The sequence below is a fragment of the Nematolebias whitei genome, chromosome 3 (assembly GCF_014905685.2).
Source record: "Nematolebias whitei isolate Nwh7 chromosome 3, NemWhi1, whole genome shotgun sequence".
Lineage (NCBI taxonomy): Eukaryota > Metazoa > Chordata > Actinopteri > Cyprinodontiformes > Rivulidae > Nematolebias > Nematolebias whitei.
The window spans coordinates 58,560,951-58,583,593 of NC_056500.1; the positions used below are offsets into that span (position 1 = coordinate 58,560,951).

The 22,643-nt window shown below is 41.4% G+C and overlaps 1 protein-coding gene across 1 annotated transcript in view; it reads right to left on the reverse strand.

Annotated features, from left to right (window-relative positions):
* slain2 (SLAIN motif family, member 2) overlaps nt 1-21,998 on the reverse strand; it is an 81,174-nt gene extending 59,176 nt beyond the window's left edge. The window contains exons 1-2 of the mRNA XM_037674390.1: nt 21,450-21,998; nt 17,426-17,568 (exon numbers count right to left, since the gene is read on the reverse strand). Coding sequence (XP_037530318.1) covers nt 17,426-17,568; nt 21,450-21,919 — 613 coding nt within the window. The 5' untranslated portion in view covers nt 21,920-21,998. The remainder of the gene's footprint in view (nt 1-17,425; nt 17,569-21,449) is intronic.
* Nucleotides 21,999-22,643: the final 645 nt, after the last annotated feature.

Consider the following 22,643-nt stretch of genomic DNA (forward strand, 5'->3'; position numbering starts at 1 on the left):
GGTCAGAGTCAGAGTCAGAGTTTCTTTATTGTCATTCGCACCTCATGTGGTACATGTGGTGGAGCGAAATTATGTACACAGGGTCCCAGTTACATCCAACAATAAAATGTATAAGAAAAACAGTAACAACATCTAAGATATGAACTAAGAAAAACATCAACTAAATATACACTAAGCACTCATAACATAAAACATTGAACATCAGCACAAACATGAACATGTCTGTGAGCAGATGTGCACGCATGAACACATCAACATTGAAACAGATCAGCAGCAACATGAAACAGATCAGCAGCAACATGATATGGTTTTTCACAGTGATTATTCTAGTTAGAGATTCATGAGTCTAACAGCCTCAGGGTAGAAGCTGTTCCTCAGTCTAGTGGTTCTACACTTAATGCTCCTTAACCTCCTTCCTGAGGGGAGTGGGGCAAAAAGTGTGTGTGCTGGGTGGGTGGGGTCCTTCATGATGCAGGTGGCCCTCTTCCTGCATCTGGAGGTGTAGATGTCTGTGATGGTGGGGAGACTGACTCCAACATCTTCTGTGCAGCCTTCACCACTCTCTGCAAAGCTTTTCTTTCTGCAGCTGTGCAGCCTCCATGCCACACGTTGATGCTGGAGCACAGGATGCTCTCCACTGCACACCTGTAGAAGGAGGTGAGGACTGAGCTTCCCAGACCAGCTCGCCTCAGCCGTCTGAGGAAGTAGAGTCTCTGATGAGCTTTCTTGATCAGGCTGGTGGTGTTGTTGCTCCAGCTGAGGTTGTCATTCATGTGTACACCCAAGTACTTGTAGCTGGAGACCACTTCCACCGCAGATCCTCTTATGTTCAGGGGGGTGTAGATGTTTTTGTTCCTTCTGAAGTCCACAATCATCTCCTTTGTCTTCTTCACATTGATGTGAAGGTTATTCTCTTTGCACCAGCTCTCCAGGTGTTCCACCTCTTGCCTGTAGCTGGACTCATCATTGTTTGTGATGCATCCCACCACCGCTGTATCATCTGCAAACTTTACAATGTGACAGCCTGGATGGGTAGCTGCACAATCATATGTGAGCAGAGTAAACAGGAGGGGGCTCAACACACATCCCTGAGGAGAGCCAGTGCTGAGGGTTATGGTGGAGGAGGAGAGGTTGTGGATCCTCACTAACTGTGGTCTGTTTGTTAAAAAGTCTAGTACCCAGTTGCAGATGGAGGGGCTTAGTCCTAGTGTGGATAGTTTGTCCATCAGGGTTTGGGGGATCATGGTGTTGAAGGCGGATGTGAAGTCCACAAAGAGCATACGGACGTAAGAGTTTTTCTGCTCCAGGTGGTTGAGTGCAGTGTGGACCACAGAGGAGATTGCATCCTCTGTTGATCGGTTCTCACGGTATGCGTACTGATGAGGGTCCTCGTTGATGTTGATGGTTGTTTTGATGTGAGTCATGACCAGTTTTTCGAAGCATTTAGCGACTATCGGGGTGAGGGCCACTGGCCGATAGTCATTCAGACCAGTCACTGTAGAGCTTTTTGGGACTGGGATGATGGTGGCAGTCTTCAGGCAGGTGGGAACTGTCTCCAGGGTAAGTGAGGTGTTAAAGATGTCTGCCAGCACCTCACAGAGCTGATCAGCACATTCCTTCAACACTTTTCCGGGGATGTTGTCTGGGCCAGTTGCTTTGTGCGGATTAATCCTCCTGAAGGTACTCCTTACTTCTGCTGAGGTCACGCTGAGATGCTCTTCATCCGGTGGTGAGGTGAGTCTGGTGCTGGGTGGTCTGTTCGGGTCTTCAAAGCGTGCATAGAACTTGTTGAGGGCATCAGGCAGAGATGGGTCTTTGGGACATTGTTCACTCCTTCCTTTATAATCTGTTATGCACTTAATGCCCCTCCACATGCTCCGAGGGTCTTGTGAGATGAATTGACCCTCGATCCTCTTTGCATATGTGGCCTTGGCCCTCTTAATACCAGCAACCAGCTCTTTTCTTGTCCTACTCAGCTCCTCTGAGTTTCCAGACCTGAAGGCAGTGTTCCTGGCTTCCAGCAGGGTACGCACCTCTGCATTCAGCCAAGGTTTTCTGTTTGGGTAGCTTTTAACATTTCTGATAGTGGAGACTGTGTCAGTACATGTACTAATGTAACCCAGTACTGAGGATGTGTATTGGTCAAGATCAAGCGAACCTCCATTTTCAGCAGCTTCTCTGAAAACCTGCCAGTCTGTTTGATCAAAACAATCTCTCAGTATGGGGCCACTGTCCTGGATCCAGCATTTAACTTTCTTTTGTACCGGTCTGGAGCGTCTCAGCGGGGGCATGTAAGCAGGAGCCAGGAAGATTGAGATGTGGTCTGACAGTCCTAGGTGGGGGCGGGGTTCGGCTTTGTATGCATCTTTTACGTTCGTGTAAACACGGTCCAGCGTGCGGTCTCCACGTGTTGGAATCGTCACATGCTGATTAAAGCTTGGGAGACAGTCCTTTAGATTCACGTGGTTAAAGTCTCCAGCTACAACGTAAAGAGCCTCGGGGTGTTTGTTCTGCAGCGAGCTGATGATATCATGAAGCTCCTGTAGTGATTCATTAGCATTAGCGTCCGGAGGAATGTAAACGACAGTGATGAAAGTCACAGTGAACTCTCGGGGTAGATAATGTGGCCGACATTTCACTGTTATTTGCTCCAAAGCCTTCGAGCATGAGCTATTTACAACAGTACAGTTCGTGGACCAACTTTTACTCACGTAAATGCACACTCCGCCCCCCCGTGATTTCCCTGTTAGCTCGCTGCAGCGGTCCGCTCGAAAAAAAAGTCTGTCATCCAGCTGGAAGACTGAGTCCGGCGTTTCACTTGTAATCCACGTTTCCGTGAGGCAAAGCACTGCACACTTCTTCATCTCTTCTGAGGCGCCCGCTCTCAGACGAAGTAAATCCACCTTGTTGTCCAACGAGCGGACGTTCGACAGAAAGAGAGACGGCATGGGGAGTTTACCGGCTTTAGCGTTAGCTCGTAGCCTCACCATAACCCCCGCCCGGCATCCTCTCCTCTTAAGCCGGGAGCAGCGCTTCCTCTTCTGCCCGCTGGAACGCCTCTGCTGCAGCTTCCAGGTAGATGACTTTAAGATCTGCATTCTGCCGAGCGTAGCTTTGAGTTTGTTGCTGATTTCTGCTATATTTCGTGGCAAATCCGCTCCTATTCTCATCAGTTCGGTTCGGCTATAGTTCACACGCATAAATCGCGCGGAGTCAGGCACGGAGTCAATATCAAAACTTCTAAAAACTGGGATGGTACCGGGAGCCTGTGAAGCTGCAACTGCTCTGAGCGCGGCCATCTTGGTGTAATCTTGCGTGTTCTTAGAAAACGGAGCATCTCATGCAGTGTAAACAACTCCACATTCTCCAGTTTTTTACAAAGAGAAAGCTCCACATATTGGAAGCAAAGCTTCTTCAACTAGAGAATAATGCAGTAGATATTCTTTCTTTATTTTGAATGATGGCAACACATTACTGAAGCAACACTCGTGATTTAAGGAGAATCAGTTAAATATCCTAGAAAGGCCCAGTCAAAGCCAGACCTCTATCCAACTGAGAATCTGGTAATATTTAAAGATCCTTGTACATGAGTGACAAACATCCAACTTGAAGGGGTGTAGCCATTCTTTGTTTTTTGTCTTATTTCTTGTTTGTTTCACAGTTAAAAATATCTTCATTAAATGTATCTTCATTAAATGTATCTTCATTCAATATATCTTCATTAAATATATCTTCAAAAAGGTAGGTATGCTGTGTAAACTTATGATGGAGCTTTAAGGCCATGCTAAGAAAATTTGTTTTTACATTGCCACGCTAAGAAAATAAATAAATAAAAGCCATAAATGTACAAGAATAAAGTCCTAGTATTATGAAAATGAAGTCGAATAAAGTTAAAGTCTTAATATTACGAGAAAAAAGTCGTACGAGACTTTTTTTTCCCCAGCTCTCGTTTATTTATTTACTTATTTCCCCCCTTTTTTTTCTTAGCGTGGCCCTAAAGCTCAATTGTATATACTTATCCCAGAAAATACCTTTTAAATTTTCAGATTAAAAAAGAGTAAAGGGCGAATAATTTTGCAACAGACTGCATAAGTATTATATGAGGTTAAAAAATACCCAACTATGAAATCTCGTTAATTATTTCAGTTGACAAAATAAACAAATCAAAGTTATCCTGGATAAGAAATCAAGTGAGCATCCAGGTGCTGTTGATTCTTGCATAATAAATCACATCTACCCCAGTGGTCAACTTTCAGCAGCCTATTGCTCAACATGATCCAACTGTCACATGGACATGCCTCTGTCAAAATGGAATGACCCTTCTCAGTTTAGCTGCAAGACTTTGAGGCCTGTCCTCCCTGAACGACCAACTATAATTAGTGAGTCAAAATCTCAAGAACAGGAACTGTACAGGAGTAAATGTACAGGTGGTGGATGTAGCTTAATACTTTTGTTTTATATATTTTTACATATTCCTCACTGAGAAGATAAATCTATCAACAATATAAAACCAACAACTACATACACTACATTATTGGTCACAGATACTGATCAGACTCAGAGAGGTAAGGCAACACTTACTGCAGTAAGTCTAACCCACTCTGACGCCATATACAATGCCTAAGTATAGAATCAATTTTAATTGCTTAGTACTTTGTCTTAATTATCCTGTTACCATAATATGGTATAAAAGACACACAAAAAATCAACAAATTGCATATTTTTGAACCCTGACACTCAATTTCAGAACAACTATTTAACTCTGTTGCTCTTCAATAACTTCAAACAACAATCTGTCAACCGTTGATCTGCCAAGTCTTTTAACAGAGTCTGCCCTGTAATGACTGATTCACCAGTAGACTTCTGTTTTCTATTGGAGAAAGAAAACTAAACTACTGTACTTAAGCAATCACAAGATAAATCACATCAATTTATGTTTCTTGGTCGGGTGCAACAGCTGTGTCTTCCAGAAAAAATGTATGTCTTGTGAAGTGGGTTTTTTTTGGTGCAAATTACACGTTAAGTCTCAGAAGCCCACTGAGCACCATTGATAAAAAAGGCAATAAATGGAATGTTAAATGGACTGTACTTATATAGCACCTTTCTATCTGATCAAGATACTCAAAGCGCTTTACTCTACAATCTGTGCCCTCGTTTACCCATTCATACTCTCTATTAGATCTCTACTAGATCTCTACAAAGCTAATTCAACAAATCATTCTAAAGACACAGTGCTTTAGATCAGTGGTCCCCATCCACCGGGCCATGGACTGGTACCGGCCGTGGGTCAATTTATACCAGGCCGCACAGGAAAAAAAACAAAAAACTTTTGTTTTGAAAAATCACCTGATTATCTCCACCACATCTGTCAATGAGTCACTCTTGACGCAGGTCAACATACACAAGTGGTAAGTTTCAGTTTCTGTTGGACGCATGCACAGATTGGTTCTACATTGCCCGTTCAGGTGGAGTAATTTAGCTGCGGAGCAGACAGGACAGAAGGAGGCGCATGGCCGTACCTGCACATTTGGAGGATTACGCTGCATATTTGTCAACCCGCCTGAAAAAGAGTGACTGAAAAACTATTAACTAAATAAAACTATAATTTTAAACAAAGCTTCCTAATATCACATCAGAGCTGGTTTTGTCTTGAAATGTTTTGAATTCACATCAGAGCCGTTCCTTCACATTTCTGCTTCTGCTCTTAAAAAAAATCTCTGCCCCCTAAAAGTTCATAGTCGTGGGCAATTTTATTCAAAAGCACAAATATAATTAAAGTTTTGAACTATGCATAAGTTCCTGCACTTTTGTGACCATTCTGATGTGTGAATCACTGCGGAGCAGGGAGGAGGATGATGAGGCCCAGCTGACCCCGGTGTGGGATCTACTCATTAAATGAGAAATGATCCTGCACTTAATGCACTTATAAATCACACATAAAGTGATTAAAGGTGAATTTAAAATACAGGTGCTGGTCATAAAATTAGAATATTGTGAAAAAGTTTATTTATTTCAGTAATTCCATTCAAAAAGTGAAACTTGTATATTCATTTGTTACACACAGACTGATATATTTAAAATGTTTGTTTCATTTAATGTTGAAGTTTATAACTGACAATTAAGCAACTGACAAAGTGACTGAAGTGAACGCCCCTTACTGCAGAGCTGCAGCGGTTATGCATTTCGAACGCTTTTGAGTAATTTAATAATGAGTTTACATCTTTTGTTTCATGTTAATCTACTGTAATAAACCTTTGTAAAATACACCAATGCAGGAAATGGTATCTACTTTAACTTTATCCAAAACGCAGACTCCCCCCCCCAGTCCATGAAAATATAGTCTGACATTAAACCGGTCCATGGCGCAATAAAGGCTGGGGAACACTGCTTTAGATCACATTCATTCACCGATGGGACACACATCGGAGGCAATAAGGAGTTCAGTGTTTTCCCCAGGGACACTTCGGCATGTGACTGCTGGTGGATTCGAACCCCCAACTCTTGCATTGGAGAACGACTGCTCTAACCACTCAGCCACAGCCGCCCCAATAGAATCGGTTTACCAGTAATTTAGGAAATCCTGCACAAGACATTGCAATTTGTTCCCTCAGTTTTGTAATTTTTTATTTTTTTGTATTATTCCAGGCAGTGGTCCCCCATATTTACAAATCCAGCATCATCATACCAGTTCCCAAAAGTCCAGACCCATCCACCCTTAATGACTAGAGGGCAGTGGCACTAACATCTGTCACTATGAAGTGCCTAAAAAACTGGTTCTTAAGCACATCAACTGCATGGTCCCGGATACTGTTGAACCTCTCCAGTTTGCCTACTACCAGTGGATAATGCTGTAACAATAGCCCTGCTACGCCACACTCTCCCAAAACCTGAAAAGCAGCAGAGTGAGTTTACATCTTTTGTTTCATGTTAATCTACTGTAATAAACCTTTGTAAAATACACCAGAATGCTCTTCCTGGACTACAGTTCGGCTTTCAATACCGTTCGCCCAGGCAAACTGATAGAGAAGCTGACAGACCTTGGCGTCCCGACTCCCACTTGTAACTGGATCCTGGACTTCCTGACAGATAGACCACAGATGGTGAGAATGGGAAGACGGGCGTCTGCTGGACTCACAGTCAGCACAGGATCCTCACAGAGCCGTTGCTTCAGCCCCAAACTCTTTACCCTGTACACTTATGGCTGTGTCTCCACCCAGTACAACACCATTGTTACTAAATATGCTGATGACACCACTATACTGGGGCTCATCCAGGAGGGGAACGAGTCTGGGTACAGGACGCTGGTAGACAACATAAGCTATGGAGAGAAGACCAGCCTCATCCTCAACATAGCCAAGGCCAAAGAAATCATATTAAACTTCAGGAAGAACCCTCCCCCATTACAGTATCTCACCATTAAAGGGGCTGAGGTAGGGAGGGGCTGACAGCCATAGACTCTTGGGACATCACATCGGACCTGAGCTTGTCTCTCAACACCACAGCTACAGTGAAAAATGCCCAGAAAAGGCTTTACTTTATTAGACTGCTCAGGAAAGCAAGTCTAAACCAGCACCCTCTCACCCAGGACTACAGAGGACTGATAGAGTATCCTAACCACAGACATCACTATCTGGTATGGAACACCACACAAGCAGAAAGGAAGGCACTGCAAAAGTCATAAAGACTGCGGAGAGGATCACAGGGACTAAACTTCCTTCCATGGACTTGATGTATGTACAGTGTTGTCAAAGAAGAGCACTCACTCCAGGACTCACTCCATCCAGCTCACTCTCTTATCAGACACAAAATATGTTCGTATAACCTGAGACACAGCAGAGCAGACAGCATCATCACCATAGTCAGTGGCGCAAAAAGCGGGTATGCAGCGTATGCAACGCATAGGGGCGCTGCACTGCAGGGGGCGTCAAAACCCTCTGTAGAAAAAATGTTTTTCTAGTAGGCATTTTCTAAATGATCAATAACAGGGGAACAGCACTGATTAGGCGCCCCTCTGCTCCTTCACCTCCCCTCTGCTCCTTCACCTCCCCTCTGCTCCTTCACCTCCCCTCTGCTGCTTCACCTCCCCTCTGCTCCTTCACCTCCCCTCCTATCGCTCTCCCTTCCCACACAGGTGGCTGTGAACACGCCCCTAAGAGAACGCACTCAGCGCGTTTTTTTTTTTTTTTTTAATCTTGAACTACCGCTCGTTGTGCACTTGACAACAAGATGGAGCGGCAGAAAAAAAAGCTATCCGGGGCGCAAAACAGAAAAAGGAAAAGGGAGAAGGATAAAGATGTTGGCGGGATGAAAAAAAGCCTTTCAATGTGGTTGAAAGATAGTAGGTAAGTACTGTCAGTGTATTAGCAGGACAGGAGGGTTTAAATATTCAGGTTAGCTAAAGCTAGCCTAATACACTGCGGTTGGCTGTTAAATGTTGCCTCCCCTATTGATGTGATTTGTTTAGTATTTTCTGTATTTTTATGAATATTTGATACATGCGCCTCGCCTGTCACACACACATATCCACACACTAAGTGTAAGAATGACCAAAATAAAACTCATGAAATATTAACACAGGAAAGCTAAACTGTTGTGGCGGCAGTTCCCAGCTATGATCCAACGCTTAGCCCTCAGTGCTGCAATTTATTCACTCATATGTACATTTATTATTATTGATTCTTTAATTAAAGATGAGTTGTACAAGTTTATGTGTGTATCAGATAAATTAGTCCTCAGTGTCACTATAGCTCAAAAAGGTTGGTGACCCATGTTTCCAACCTTTTTGGCAGAGGGACACTTGAGTTTAAATGTCTTATTCAGTATCACTACAGTGGTGTGTGTTGTGATGTATCTGGTGAGTCAGATCAGATGAAATGTCCAGTCAGTAACTGTTATCCAACAAGGAGATCATTTAAATTCAAGTTTCATTTCTATTGTGGTTTGACTGCTGTATTTTTAAACCTACTTGACACAAAATTAATGTCATTCAGCTGTGAGGATGGAGAGAAGGAAGAGAAGATGACAGAGGAAGAATCAGGACAGACTGGGGAAGGCAACAGGTTGGTATAATGCAGGTGGAAGTGAGGGAACAGTTACTTAATCCCAAGCAATAACGTGTAAACATTATTTTTTAAAACTGTATTAAGATCTGTCATTTTTACAACTAATATATAATGCTTTTTTGACCTTATGACTTAGTGCAGAATGCCACAGACAAAAGGTGAAGGAGACAGACACGAGGTCAGTGATAGAGGAGACAAGTGATGACATCAGGTAGGAATAATTACATTAGGGAGGCAACAAAAACCTATATACCATGATGGTTTTAATTTCTGATGACCATATTTCATTGTCTTCTTTTTTGGGAAAATTAGTTCAGGCAGACATGGTGAGTTAATCATCACAAAGCAGAGAGGACCAGATGATGAAGAGGGAGAGGAGCAGAGAGGACCAGATGATGAAGAGAGAGAGTAGCAGAGAGGTCCACATGATGAAGAGGGAGAGGAGCAGAGAGGTCCAGATGATGAAGAGGGAGAGGAGCAGAGAGGTCCAGATGATGATGTAGAGGGAGAGAAGTACAGAGCTGCAGAGGAGAGGGCTGAGGCAAGGCTTTATTCAGAAGATCCATCCGAATGGCCTTTACCACACAAAATGGGGGACACATTTAGGCAGTACATGGTTGAAAATGGCCCACAGAAAGTTTCTGATGGTCCATATCCAAGATCAGAGAAGAATAAGAGGTGTTTTTCCAAAGCGTACTGTTTTCGTATACTGTCTAATGGAGAGAAAGTTGAACGAGATTGGTTACTGTATTCCAAAAATACCAGCAGAGTCTATTGTTTTGCGTGTAAGCTTTTTGGTGAAGCTAAAGTTTCTGATACATGCCTTGTGGCAGGGTACAGTAACTGGCGATGTCTTTCAAAAACACTGAAGCACCATGAAACCAGTAGTTCTCACATAAATGCTTATCTGATGTGGAAAGAAATGATATCTCGCTTACGCCTAGGTAAGACTATTGATAGTGAACTGCAGAGAACCATGGCAGCTGAAAAAGCATACTGGAGAAGTGTGTTGACTCGAGTTATTGACTGCATACTCTTCCTTGCAGAGAGAAACTTGCCACTAAGGGGGAAAAATTCTCAGTTAGGAAATCCTAAAAATGGAAATTTTCTGGGAATCCTTGAGCTCATTGCACGATATGATGTCACACTGGCAGAACATCTTAGAAAGGCAGCCTCCAAACAAACCACTGGATATCTGACATGGTGCACTCAGAATGAATTTTTAGATTCAATATCAGAGTGTGTTTTGGGTAAAATATCTACCCAGATCAAAGCCTCTAAGTACTTTGCAGTGGAACTGGACTGCACACCTGATATTTCAAAGCAAGAGCAGGCCTCAGTCATTATTCGATATATTGATACTGATGAGAAGAAAAAAGTCACTATTGCAGAGTCTTTTGTGGGGTTCACTGCTGTGAAGGACACAACTGGGAAAGGCCTCACAGCTACACTAACAGGGGTTCTGGAGAGTCTGGGGTTGGATTTGGCTAATTGTAGAGGGCAAAGTTATGACAATGGCTCTAATATGAGGGGAATAAACAAGGGTGTTCAAGCTTTAATACAACAGAGATGTCCAGAGGCTTTATTCATCCCCTGCTGCAGCCACAGCCTGAACCTTTTGTTATGTGATGCAGCCTCATCTAGCAGAGAGTGTCTCACTTTTTTTGGCACTGTTCAAAGATTGTACACAATCTTTTCGTCTTCTGTGAAGAGGTGGGACATTCTCACAGAGTTTGTCGACATCACACTGAAGCCTCTGAGTGACACCCGGTGGGAGGCAAAGCTAGACTCTGTCAAAGCTATACGTTTCCAGATGGGGGGAATTTTAGATGCACTACAAAAGCTTGGAGAAGTGGCAGGAGACAGCAAGATTGTCTCAGAGGCAAAATCACTATCTGATGAGATTGTCAGTATGGAGTTCCTTGTGTGCCTCATAATTTGGTATGCCTTATTATGTGAGATCAACTTTGCAAGCAAGGCACTACAGGCAGCAGATGTGTCAATGGACACAGCCATTAGGCTAATCGAGTCTCTGAAAGAGTTTTTGCTCAAATATAGAGAAGAGGGCTTTCAGAAGTCACTTGACATTGCAAGCAAAATAGCCATCGAAATGGATGCTTCTCCTAAGTTCAAAGAGAAACGACTTAGGAAGCAAAAGAATTTCCCAGATGACAATTCATGCACTGGTCATCATGAAAAGGAACCCACAAGGCACTTCAGGTGCATGGTTTTCAATGTTATTGTTGACACACTCCTCCAAGAGCTGTCTGAGAGGTTTTCCAATTTTCAACTTGTGTCTGAGAAATTTTAATTCATCACTAAAATGGAGCACATGACAAAAGCTGAGCTGGAGGAATCAGTGACCACATATGCCCTGACCACTTGTGATGTTTCAAGAGATATCATTCAAGAAATATACCCAGCAAGCCGTCTACTGAAGGGTTACAAGGCTCTAGAAAAGTTAAATTTCCTAATTCAAGAGGACCTTGATTTGGTATTTCCAAATTTGACAGTAGCCCTTAGAGTATTTTTAACCATGCCTCTGACAGTTGCATCTGCAGAGAGATCATTTAGCAAGCTGAAGCTCATCAAAACATACCTTCGTTCAAATATGAGCAATGATCGCTTGTCCCAGTTAGCAGTGATCTCTATTGAAAACAGTGTGGCACGGTCTATTTCATTTGATGTTATACTTGACAAATGGGCAAATGCAAAGTCACGGAATGTAACAGTTTAAATGTCATAAATGTTAAAACTCTGACATGGACTCCAGGCTGTTAAGATGTCATATTTCCGCTACATAAAATGTTGAGCACTGACTGAGTACCACTACTGTTATATATTTGTACTTTATAAAACTTCTTATTTGTTTATGATTGAAATGATCACCTGATATAATATGTAACATTAAAAAAATCTGTAATATTACTACTGTATTTTCTAAGTGCATGACTAAGCTGTATGAGGCGGCAAGTAAAAAGGAGCGGGTGGGGGGGGCGCCGATGACGTGTTCGCATCCACCTCAAAAATATGTAGTTGCGCCCCTGACCATAGTACAATGTTTTTAATTGATTTCTTTCCCTGCCACAGTCAGACTGATGGCAAAACAAAACTACTGATCAAGTGCAATAATAACCCTACTCCACCTAACTTCACTGGTCATTAGTGCTGGACAATAATTCGATATCGATATATCTCACGATATACTTTTATTCAATAACGATGATATGAGTTTTAAGCACATTTTTGATATTTTGATAGGATTACAGCGTTTCACTGACTCATTTCTTTTTCTGTTCGGGTTGAAGCGGGCGCTTCAGTTTCAACCCGAACAGAAAAAGCTGCAACGCACCAACGTAAGTGCGTGGTGACGTACAGGTCCTTCTAAAAAAATTAGCATATTATGATAAAGGTCGGGCAGCACGGTGGCGCAACTGGTAGAGCTGCTGCCTCTCAGCGAGCAGATCCCTGGTTCAAACCCCGGTCCGGGGGCCTTTCTGGGTGGAGTTTGCATGTTCTCTCCGTGCATGCGTAGGTTTTCTCCGGGTACTCCGGTTTCCTCCCACAGACCAAAAACATGCATGTTAGGCTAATTGGTAACTCTAAATTGTCCCTAGGTGTGAGTGAGAGAGTGAATGGTTGTTTGTCTCATTTGTCTCTATGTGTCCCTGTGATGGACTTGCGACCCGTCCAGGGTGTACCCCGCCCCCCGCACAGTGATTGCTGGACATGGGCACCAGCGACCCCCGTGACCCAAAATGGAATAAACGGGTAAAGAAAATGGATGGATGGATGGATGGATGATAAAGGTCATTATTTTCCATAATGTAATGATAAAAATGAAACTTTCATATATTTCAGATTCATTGCACACCAACTGAAATATTTCAGGTCTTTAATTGTTTTAATACTGATGATTATGGCATACAGCTCATGAAAACCCAAAATGCCTGTCCCAAAAAATTAGCATATCATGAAAAGGTTCTCTAAACAAGCTATTAACCTAACCATCTGAATCAACGACGTAACTCGAAACACCTGCAAAACATTCCTGAGGCTTTTAAAAACTCCCAGCCTTGTTCATTACTCAAAACCACAATCATGGGTAAGACTGCCGACCTGACTGCTGTCCAGAAGGCCATCATTGACACCCTCAAGCAAGAGGGTAAGACACAGAAAGAAATTGCTGAACGAATAGGCTGTTCCCAGAGTGCTGTATCAAGGCACCTCAGTGGGAAGTCTGTGGGAAGGGAAAAGTGTGGCAGAAAACGCCGCACAACGAGAAGAGGTGACCGGACCCTGAGGAGGATTGTGGAGAAGGGCCGATTCCAGACCTTGGGGGACCTGCGGAAGCAGTGGACTGAGTCTGGAGTAGAAACATCCAGAGCCACCGTGCACAGGCGTGTGCAGGAAATGGGCTACAGGTGCCGCATTCCCCAGGTCAAGCCACTCTTGAACAAGAGACTGCATCAGAAGCATCTCGCCTGGGACTGCTGCTGAGTGGTCCAAAGTTATGTTCTCTGATTACAGTAAGTTTTGCATTTCCATTAGAAATCAAGGTCCCAGAGTCTGGAGGAAGAGAGGAGACACAGAATTCACATTGCTTGAGGTCCAGTGTCAAGTTTCCACAGTCACTGGGGTGTCATGTCATCTACTGGTGTTGGTCCACTGTGTTTTATCAAGCACAGGGTCAATGCAGCTAGCTATCAGGAGATTTTGGAGCACTTCATGCTTCCATCTGCTGAAAAGCTTTATGGAGATGAAGATTTCATTTTTCAGCACGACCTGGCACCTGCTCACAGTGCCAAAACCACTGGTAAATGGTTTACTGACCATGGTATTACTGTGCTCAATTGGCCTGCCAACTCTCCTGACCTGAACCCCATAGAGAACCTGTGGGATATTGTGAAGAGAAAGTTGAGAGACGCAAGACCCAACACTCTGGATGAGCTTAAGGCCGCTATCGAAGCATCCTGGGCCTCCATAACACCTCAGCAGTGCCACAGGCTGATTGCCTCCATGCCACGCCGCATTGAAGCAGTCATTCATGCAAAAGGATTCCCGACCAAGTATTGAGTACATAACTGAACATGATTATTTGAAGGTTGGCGTTTTTTGTATTAAAAACACTTGTCTTTCATTGGTGGGATGAAATATGCTAATTTTTTGGGACAGGCATTTTGGGTTTTCATGAGCTGTATGCCATAATCATCAGTATTAAAACAATTAAAGACCTGAAATATTTCAGTTGGTGTGCAATGAATCTGAAATATATGAAAGTTTCATTTTTATCATTACATTATGGAAAATAATGACCTTTATCACATTATGCTAATTTTTTGAGAAGGACCTGTAGATGTTGGGCAGAGCTCAAGTCCAGAAGGAGTTAGCTCCAACGTGCGTTACGTTTTGCTTCAAAATTAGTTCCCATGACCGTCAGAATGTGACTGAACAAGCTTTCACAAGTGAAGAGAAAGCAAATCACATAGCTGATAAGAGAGGAAAGACTAATTTGCCGGTGTAGAAGTGGTTCGGCTATCCAAGATCTGATAAGCCGCAGGTTTTAGTGTGCTGCAAAGTGTGACGGAGGGTCGTAACTAGCAGTGGGAACACATCTAACTTGTTCCACTCAATAGAATATGCTGAGTCAGAAGATGAAGCGCAATAAACATTTGAGCCAATGTGTCCCTGAAACAACACCCCCAGCGCTGCATGTTTTTTTTTTTAATTCTTAATTCATTTATTCATTAATTTAAAATGAAACAAATTCATCAGAAAGAAAAAAACATTGAATGAAAAGGTTGCAGAAAGAAGAAAATATAATTCTTATCTGCCCCTTATTTAAAAAATACAAAATAATTACAAACAAACAACAACCTTCAATTGCATTCTCTAAACTGAAAACAAAAAAACTTCAAGTATTTAAAAAAGTTAAATCTGATCCTCTGGACATAAAAAAATCCCCCCAAAAAACTGTAGAAACGTTTCGTCTTTCATCCGAAAGACTTCCTCAGTGGGAGGTGCTGTATTCAGCTCAGTCTTATAAATAGCACTTCAAGTATCCTTCACCTGGCACCATACCTTCCCAACAATTTTAACTTAATCATCTTTTTAAACATATAAATTGCTTGAGAAATTTTTATGGAGATATCAAGACAATTCCATAATCCTACTCCCTGAATTACAACGCAGCTCCTTCAGACTAGTTCTAAATGGAGGTTTTACAAACATTTCCATTCCCTTAAGGTTATATTGACTCTTATTTATTTTATTTATTTTTTTACAAATTTTAATTGAATATTTGGGGGTAATATTTTTATGAGCTTTATACATGACTTGTAAAATACTATATTCAACTAAATCATAAAATTTTTATAATTTCAACTGATGAAATAATATATTTATATTAATAATAATTTATATTTATTTATGGGTGACCATAGCGCTTCCTACTAATAATTCTTATAGCTCTTTTTTGTAAAATGAAAATAGGATTTGTAATTGTTTTGCATGCTTTTCCCCAAACTTTAATACAATAGATTAAATATGGAACAATCCTTACATTATACAATATATACAAAGATTTGTCATTCAAAAACTTTTACTTTATACAGTAATGCAATTGATTTTGCTATTTTTATTCTTAAGTATTTTACGTGAGATTTCCATGTCAGCTTCTCATCAATAACGACACCCAAAATGTTATTTCATTAACTATGAATTTCAATACTGTCAATTTTAAAGATGTTGTTTGAAGTTAAAACTATTAATATTGACAAAGTTGAGAATTTTGTTTATTTGACAATGATTTCAAAATTTTGGAAAACTAAATACAAATAAAAGGTGAACATTAATTTATTGTATAGTTTGTAAAGTTTTTCTGAGGCTTTTATATTGTTTATATCAATATTGAATTATATCGATAAACCGAAATTAAGAAATGTTTTGTGATAAAAGTTTTGGCCATATCGTCCAGCCCTGCTGGTCATGTGACATGGTTTACTTTCTGTACAGTGGAGACAGGCCTGTCGCAGTAAACAATAAATCAATTAATCGCATGATAAATGAAAATTATCAACCTCATATTCATTTATTGGCTTTATCATTTATTTGTGTCTCTCTCTTTCTACTGAAGACACTGGATAACAAAAAGCTAAACTCAGGTGCTCTTCACGGACTCCTCCCTTTCTCTTTAAAATCCATTTTAACCATCCAAAATCACGTTTTTGGATCGTTAAAAGCATAGACCTAAATAATATCTACGGTTAAAAGCAGCTAAGCTGAGAAACTAAGCTATGAGCTAAGCTAACAGGCTGACTTTGGGAAAAAAACTCTGTCTTGCAGAAGCTCCAAAATTCACAGTTGAAACCCATGCCTTCGTCTAAAAATTTGTTTTTCTCTGCAAAAAGAAGCTAAGAACTTATTTACTGATTTTTATTAAAAGCTTGGTGTGAACAATGCTATGCTAAAGAGCTCAAACAACACGAGTGTCCGCCATTTTGAAACCGAAGAGACAGCCCATGTCACGTCAAGGGGACTCCCTCCCATTTTTCTTAAAGAGACACGCTGTTCACTCCCTTACTATCCATCCTTCAGTTCAAACAGTCTTATACTGCCATCCGGTGGTAAAAAAAAAAAAAAGGTATTACACACAAAACAAAGTGACAAACATTTCTTCTTAAATTTGACAATTATTATTGTAGTCAAATTTCAAACAATATCAATCAATCAATCAATTCAACTTTATTGTCCATAACATTCAATGAAATGGAGATTTGTCTTTGACATATTATCGTTTATCACAATAAATTCTGAGACAATTAATCACCCAGCAAAATGTGTTATCGTGGCAGGCCTAAGTGGAGATAGAAACCACTTTGTTCATATTTTTATTTTATTTATTTAGTGTTGTTTCAATGTTTTTACTATGACTGAGAACTCTGCAGAAGAATTCCAATGTACCTGGATTGTTGTTTACTTAGATTGAAAACTTTAACTAATTGTCTTTTTTATATGAATGTTTGTTTTTGTTCAGTGCCCCGAGACGACTTCTGTTGTGACTTGGAGCTATATAAACAAACTGAACTGAATTGAATTGAGAGAACAAAAAAAAAAATACAGAAAGAAACAACACTGGATGTGAAGCGAGGATTTAGGGGCCGTCTACAAATTTCAATATTTAGCTATAATTTTCAAAAACAATAAAATCATTTGCATTTTTACTCACATCCAATCAGATAATATCTTGTTAATGTAATTCTAACAACAACATGATTTTAGCTCAGCCATGGAGAAAAACATTTAGTTTTTTCTTGTGTTTTTGAAAAGTTTCCTGCTAAAGCATCAAGCAAGCTTCTGTTTACCTGACATGGTGAGGTCCAGCCTGTGGATCAGAGAGCGCTTGGCTGATTCTATCTCAGGACTGGGGCTGTCAAGGGTCTGCCGACACCAGACAATAGGACTCAAGGCTTTCTGCAGTGGACTGTTCAGTTTAGCCTCATATAACCTGGGGAAAGAAAACAACTAACTTAACATAGATGGTCAGTAGGTAATTTTTAGTTAAGTTCAGTTTAATTTCAATTAGCCACCGCCCACTCCCTTTCCTAAATACTAGGGCTGGGCGATATGGACCAAAAGTAATATCTCTATATTTTTTACAAAAATCGCGATATACAATATATTTGTCAATATTTTTTTTTTTCCATAAAGTAATAAAAAATATATATTTGAGTCAAAGTTTTGTCCCAATTGTCACACAGGCACATTTATTTAGCTGTAGCTGTACAAAATAAACGGCTAAGAAATAAACTATTTACATATATTAAATAGTTTATTTTTTTAGACATCTATTTACATATATTAAATAATAATTCTCTTCAGCTGGGGGCAGCTGTGGTTGAGAGGCTAGATCAGTAGTCCTCCAATGGGAGAGTTGGGGGTTCGATTCCACCAGCAGTCACATGCTGAAGTGTTCATGGGCAAGACACTGAACCCCTCATTGCCTCTGATGTGTGTCCCATCGGTGTATGAATGTGATAAAGCTCTGATTATTCTTTGTAGAGATCTAGTAGATTGTATGAATGGGTAAATGAGGGCACAGATTGTGTAGTAAAGGGCTTTGAGTGTCTTGATAAGATGGAAAGGAGCTATAGTCCATTCAGCTGTGCTGCCTTCATGTTAGCAAGTGTGTGTGAACTGCAGTAGTGAGCCTCCACTTGGAACCGTGAAGCTGCAGTTCCGACAGACCCGTCTCCTTCCTTGAAGCAAACCACAGTTCAGAACTCATTTAGCCGTTATGTGTGCCTTTTAGAGGGACAGAGAGAGGAAGCATGACATTAATAAATCAGCAGTTTATCATATCACTAAAGATACAGTCCTTAGCGGCTAACAACATGGCTAACGCTTTAGTCTTGTTAACTGTGGTTTGCTTCAAGGAAGGAGACAGGTCTGTCGGAGCTGCAGCTTCATGCATGCTCAGCTGCTGTCTGCTAAATGTCTCCTCTCCTCCTGCCTGTCCACCTCCTGGAGAAGAAGGAAGGGGAGGGGGAGCGCAGCTGAAGGCTGTGTTTGTGTTCAAGGAAGTAGAAGGAGGGGGGCGAGTAGGAGAAAGAAGACGGCAGGATTTCAAAGTATAAAAATATATTGTTTTATATCGAGATAGTCTTGACTTATATCACAAAAAAATGTATCTCAATATTTTAAAAATATCGAGATATCGCCCAGCCCTACTAAATACACATACTTAGTTTAAATCCAAATAAACAATCCAATTCACATCAATCCTGACTTGTTCTTCTAAATACCAACCAGGTCTGACAGCTCATGCCTTTCTAACCTTTTTTAAGGCAATATTTTTTGGAACCATTTTTAGCCACAAATTGCAAAACTAGCAGGCGATAACGAGGAAAAGCCAGGGAGGCATTCACAAATTGTGAGCCCATGTTCTTTCATAGAAAATTATGCTAAAAATATAAATACTGAAGTAAAAGTGAGAAATAGAATGGTAGTAAGTTTAATGATTAGTCAGCTGTATTTGACTGAAGTGTCAAAAACCTCTGAATGAGCAAAAGATCACCAAAGAGTAAAGTTTGGCTACAAACTGTGAGCAAAAAGCACTAGTATCTGTGGGTCAGTTCTGAAACAATCATCTGTTCATGGTTTGGAGAAGGGGTGCGCTGATAAATCCGCCGGCCGATTTATCAGCCCCGATTTCCTTGATTTTGGGAAACTGGAAATCGGCCAATACTTGCATGAAAAAACTATTTTACAGATTTTTTTAGTTTTAATAACAATTGTCTGAACTTCGTTTATATTTCAGAGCACTACCTCATGGCCAGTTAAAACAAGTTTGTATTGTTTCTAGGATGTTGTTCAAGGGTATGTTTTGCAATACAATAATATTAGAAAAGTGAAGGTGCATTGTGACCTTATAACACCTGACAGTGTCGCTTATAAAACAAAACCGGTATCAGCCAAAATCGGCAGGTCAAACTTTTTAGAAATTGGTGATCGGCCAGAAAACTGTAATCGGTGCACCCTAGTTCTGAGGAGAGAAAAGGTAGTTTCTACTCAGAGGAGGAACCTGAGTCAGCAGCTGTCAGGACTGTGGAAGCCATGGAGGAAGAAGCCTTTCAGAGTCAGTCAGAGTCAGAGATTCTTTATTGTCATTCGCACCTCATGTGGTACATGTGGTGGAGCGAAATTATGTACACAAGGTCCCAGTTACATCCAACAATAAAATGTATAAGAAAAACAGTAATAACATCTAAGATATGAACTAAGAAAAACATCAACTAAATATACTTTCAGGACCATAGCAGTGACGCTGAAGGGAAAAGTAAAGCTTGTGTGAGGAAATACAAACCTGAAATCAGGACTGTGCATTTCCATTGTTTATTAATGCACTGACAGTCATTCACGTGCTGTACAGTGCTTCATAAATATACATCTTTACGCTCAGTCGCATGGTGGACACTAGGGAGCATTTTAAAAACCCTGATGCTACTTCATGGGATTGCAGGAGTCTGTCAGGAGATCTGGAGAAAACGAGGCACTGCTGGACAATCCCAGAAATCAATCTGATGCAAAGGGCAGAGTAAACCGTCTGGGCAGAATGACACTAGGTCTGCCAAGCATGAGTGAGCAATCTGTGAAAGTATGCTGACATCAAGGGAGTCTGCTGCTAGCAACACAAAGATGGGAGTTAGCCTTATTACATGGGAACTCAATAATTATAATGAGATGGGGACTTTGTTAGACTATGGAGCAAATTTACAATCTTGATATGAATTATATACTTTAGTTACTTAAGTAGCTTTAATATCAGGTTGCAGCAAAAACTAGACACTGATGTTGCCTATTAAGTGTCCCGCACACAGCATAAGCCAATTAAACGAGCTCTCCCTGGCAAAACATAAGCATTTTTAAGGAGGGACAATCGTTATGTCTAAGTTCAGTCAGCAATACAGTATAGTCATTTTGTTTAAACCTTGAATTTAACGTTATGCTAAATCTAATGCAATATATCAAGATGCCATGCTTAGTTGCTCTTTATATATATATATATATATAGCATTATATATATATATATATATATATATATAGATATATATATATATATATATATATATATACACTGATACTATCACATCAACTTTTAGCTCAATATTTGTAAAATTGACTGCGATATCACCATTTTTGTGTTGGCTAAAATTAATTAGGATTTATTATTATACTGACTTTCTAAAATACATCTCATGTAATCTTTAAGACGAAGAGTACTTACAGTAGTTTAAATGAAAAATACTACGGACTGATTTGGATATGTGCTCGCAAGACACTGATACTGTCCTGAAAATGCAAAGCTTAAAATCAGCTTTATAACTTTATTTTAGCACAAGATGACTGTCCTATTTCACAGCTTTATATTTCTATCTCAGTTGGCACTGCAGAGCAATTAGCCGAGTGTCAAGTGCTGTGCTAAAGGGAGCTCAGAGGACTACACCGTAACCATGACTACATCTCCCACATGGCTGCTGGGCAGGGAAACAAGCTTGATGTGTCTCACTGGTCTCCTGCTACCACTGCCCGGACATGCCAAGTAAACTGCTACAAGAAAAACACCACAAGCAAAATGGAGCTCAGGGTCCTGACTCCAAACAGCTGAGCATTGTCAGATGTCAATCCACATGAGGTGCCCAAACAATAAGATCCCTCAGTGCTCCAGTGAGGCTCCTTCAGATTAAAAGACAAATTACTGAGATTATTGTTAATGGCATACGTTGATAATGTGTAGAGCAGCTGTCCACAGACCATTAAAGCCGACACCAAGCCCTACAAGCACAGCTTTCCAGGCAACTTTCCTCCCCAGACAGGCCTGTCACTCACCAGCTGTCCTCGTCTTCGTTGAGACAGTCCATGTCTTCAAGATCTAAGATGTCCACTTCATCTAGAACCGAGGGTTCCCCATCGGCGTTGTCCGAGTAAAGTGAGTTCATGCTCGACACAGAGGTGGGTGCGGATGCCCCCTCGCACTCGTACGCCCTCCTGAAAGTGATGCCGTCGTAGGACAGCCTGGCTGTCGAGCAGCGGTTGTTCTCCAGCAGCCCACCATACCCGCCCGTGCAGCCGAACCCCACCCCAGGGAAGCCGGCCAGACCGGCTGCCATCCCCACAGACAGGGACGACGGGTCGTTTCCGGCACTGAGGGGTCTGTGGTTCTCCGACATCGCTCCAGACGAAGACAACATCGTAGACCGACTCCGAAGCTGTTCGTTTTGCTGCTCGAGTTTTTTCACCAAGTCCTGGAGCTTCCGTACCTCCAAGTCCGCATTGATATTAGAGTTAATATCCTCCATGGTGAATCCTCAGCCGCCGAACGAAATGCGCTCCGGAGTGTTTCCTTAGCCAAGACTCTCTTTCTTTTCCCTTATTCCACTTTCGTCTACGTGTTTAAAGAAGACACGTTGGTGTTCATCTGCCTTAACAAGCCTAATCTCGTCATCTTCTCTGGATACTCGGGGTTTCAAGCAGGGTCGAGGCCATTTTCATAATACTCGTCACCAACTGTGAAAGACTGTCCAACAGGCGGTGGATAATACGTCAACACGTTTGAGGTCGAGAGCGAGTACGTAACCAACACCTATTTGCTCGCGCACGTATAATGACGTCAGAGTGGGAAGGCCGTAAACTGCGTAGTCAGATGTGTCAGCAGTATGGTATGGAGAGCCCGCCCTCCCTAGAGCTCACGTAGAAATTGAGCAGAGAAGAATGTGTTGAGTTCAGAGAGTTGTTAGAAGCTTCCAGATGTCTGGGCTACTACAGCAACAGTGATTAGAGAGACTTGGTGTGTCATCTGGACACAGAGTACATGATAAGGAAACCTAGGCGGCACAGTTGGTAGAGCTGCTGCCTCTCAGCAAGCAGGTTGTCGGCTCAAATCCTTGCTGGGGGGCTTTCTGGGCGGAGTTTGCATATTCTGTCAGTGCATGTGTGGCTTTCCTCCCACAGTTTAAAAACATGCATGCAAAAACACTAAATTGTCCCTAGGTGTGAGTGAGAGAGTGAGTGGTTGTTTGCTTC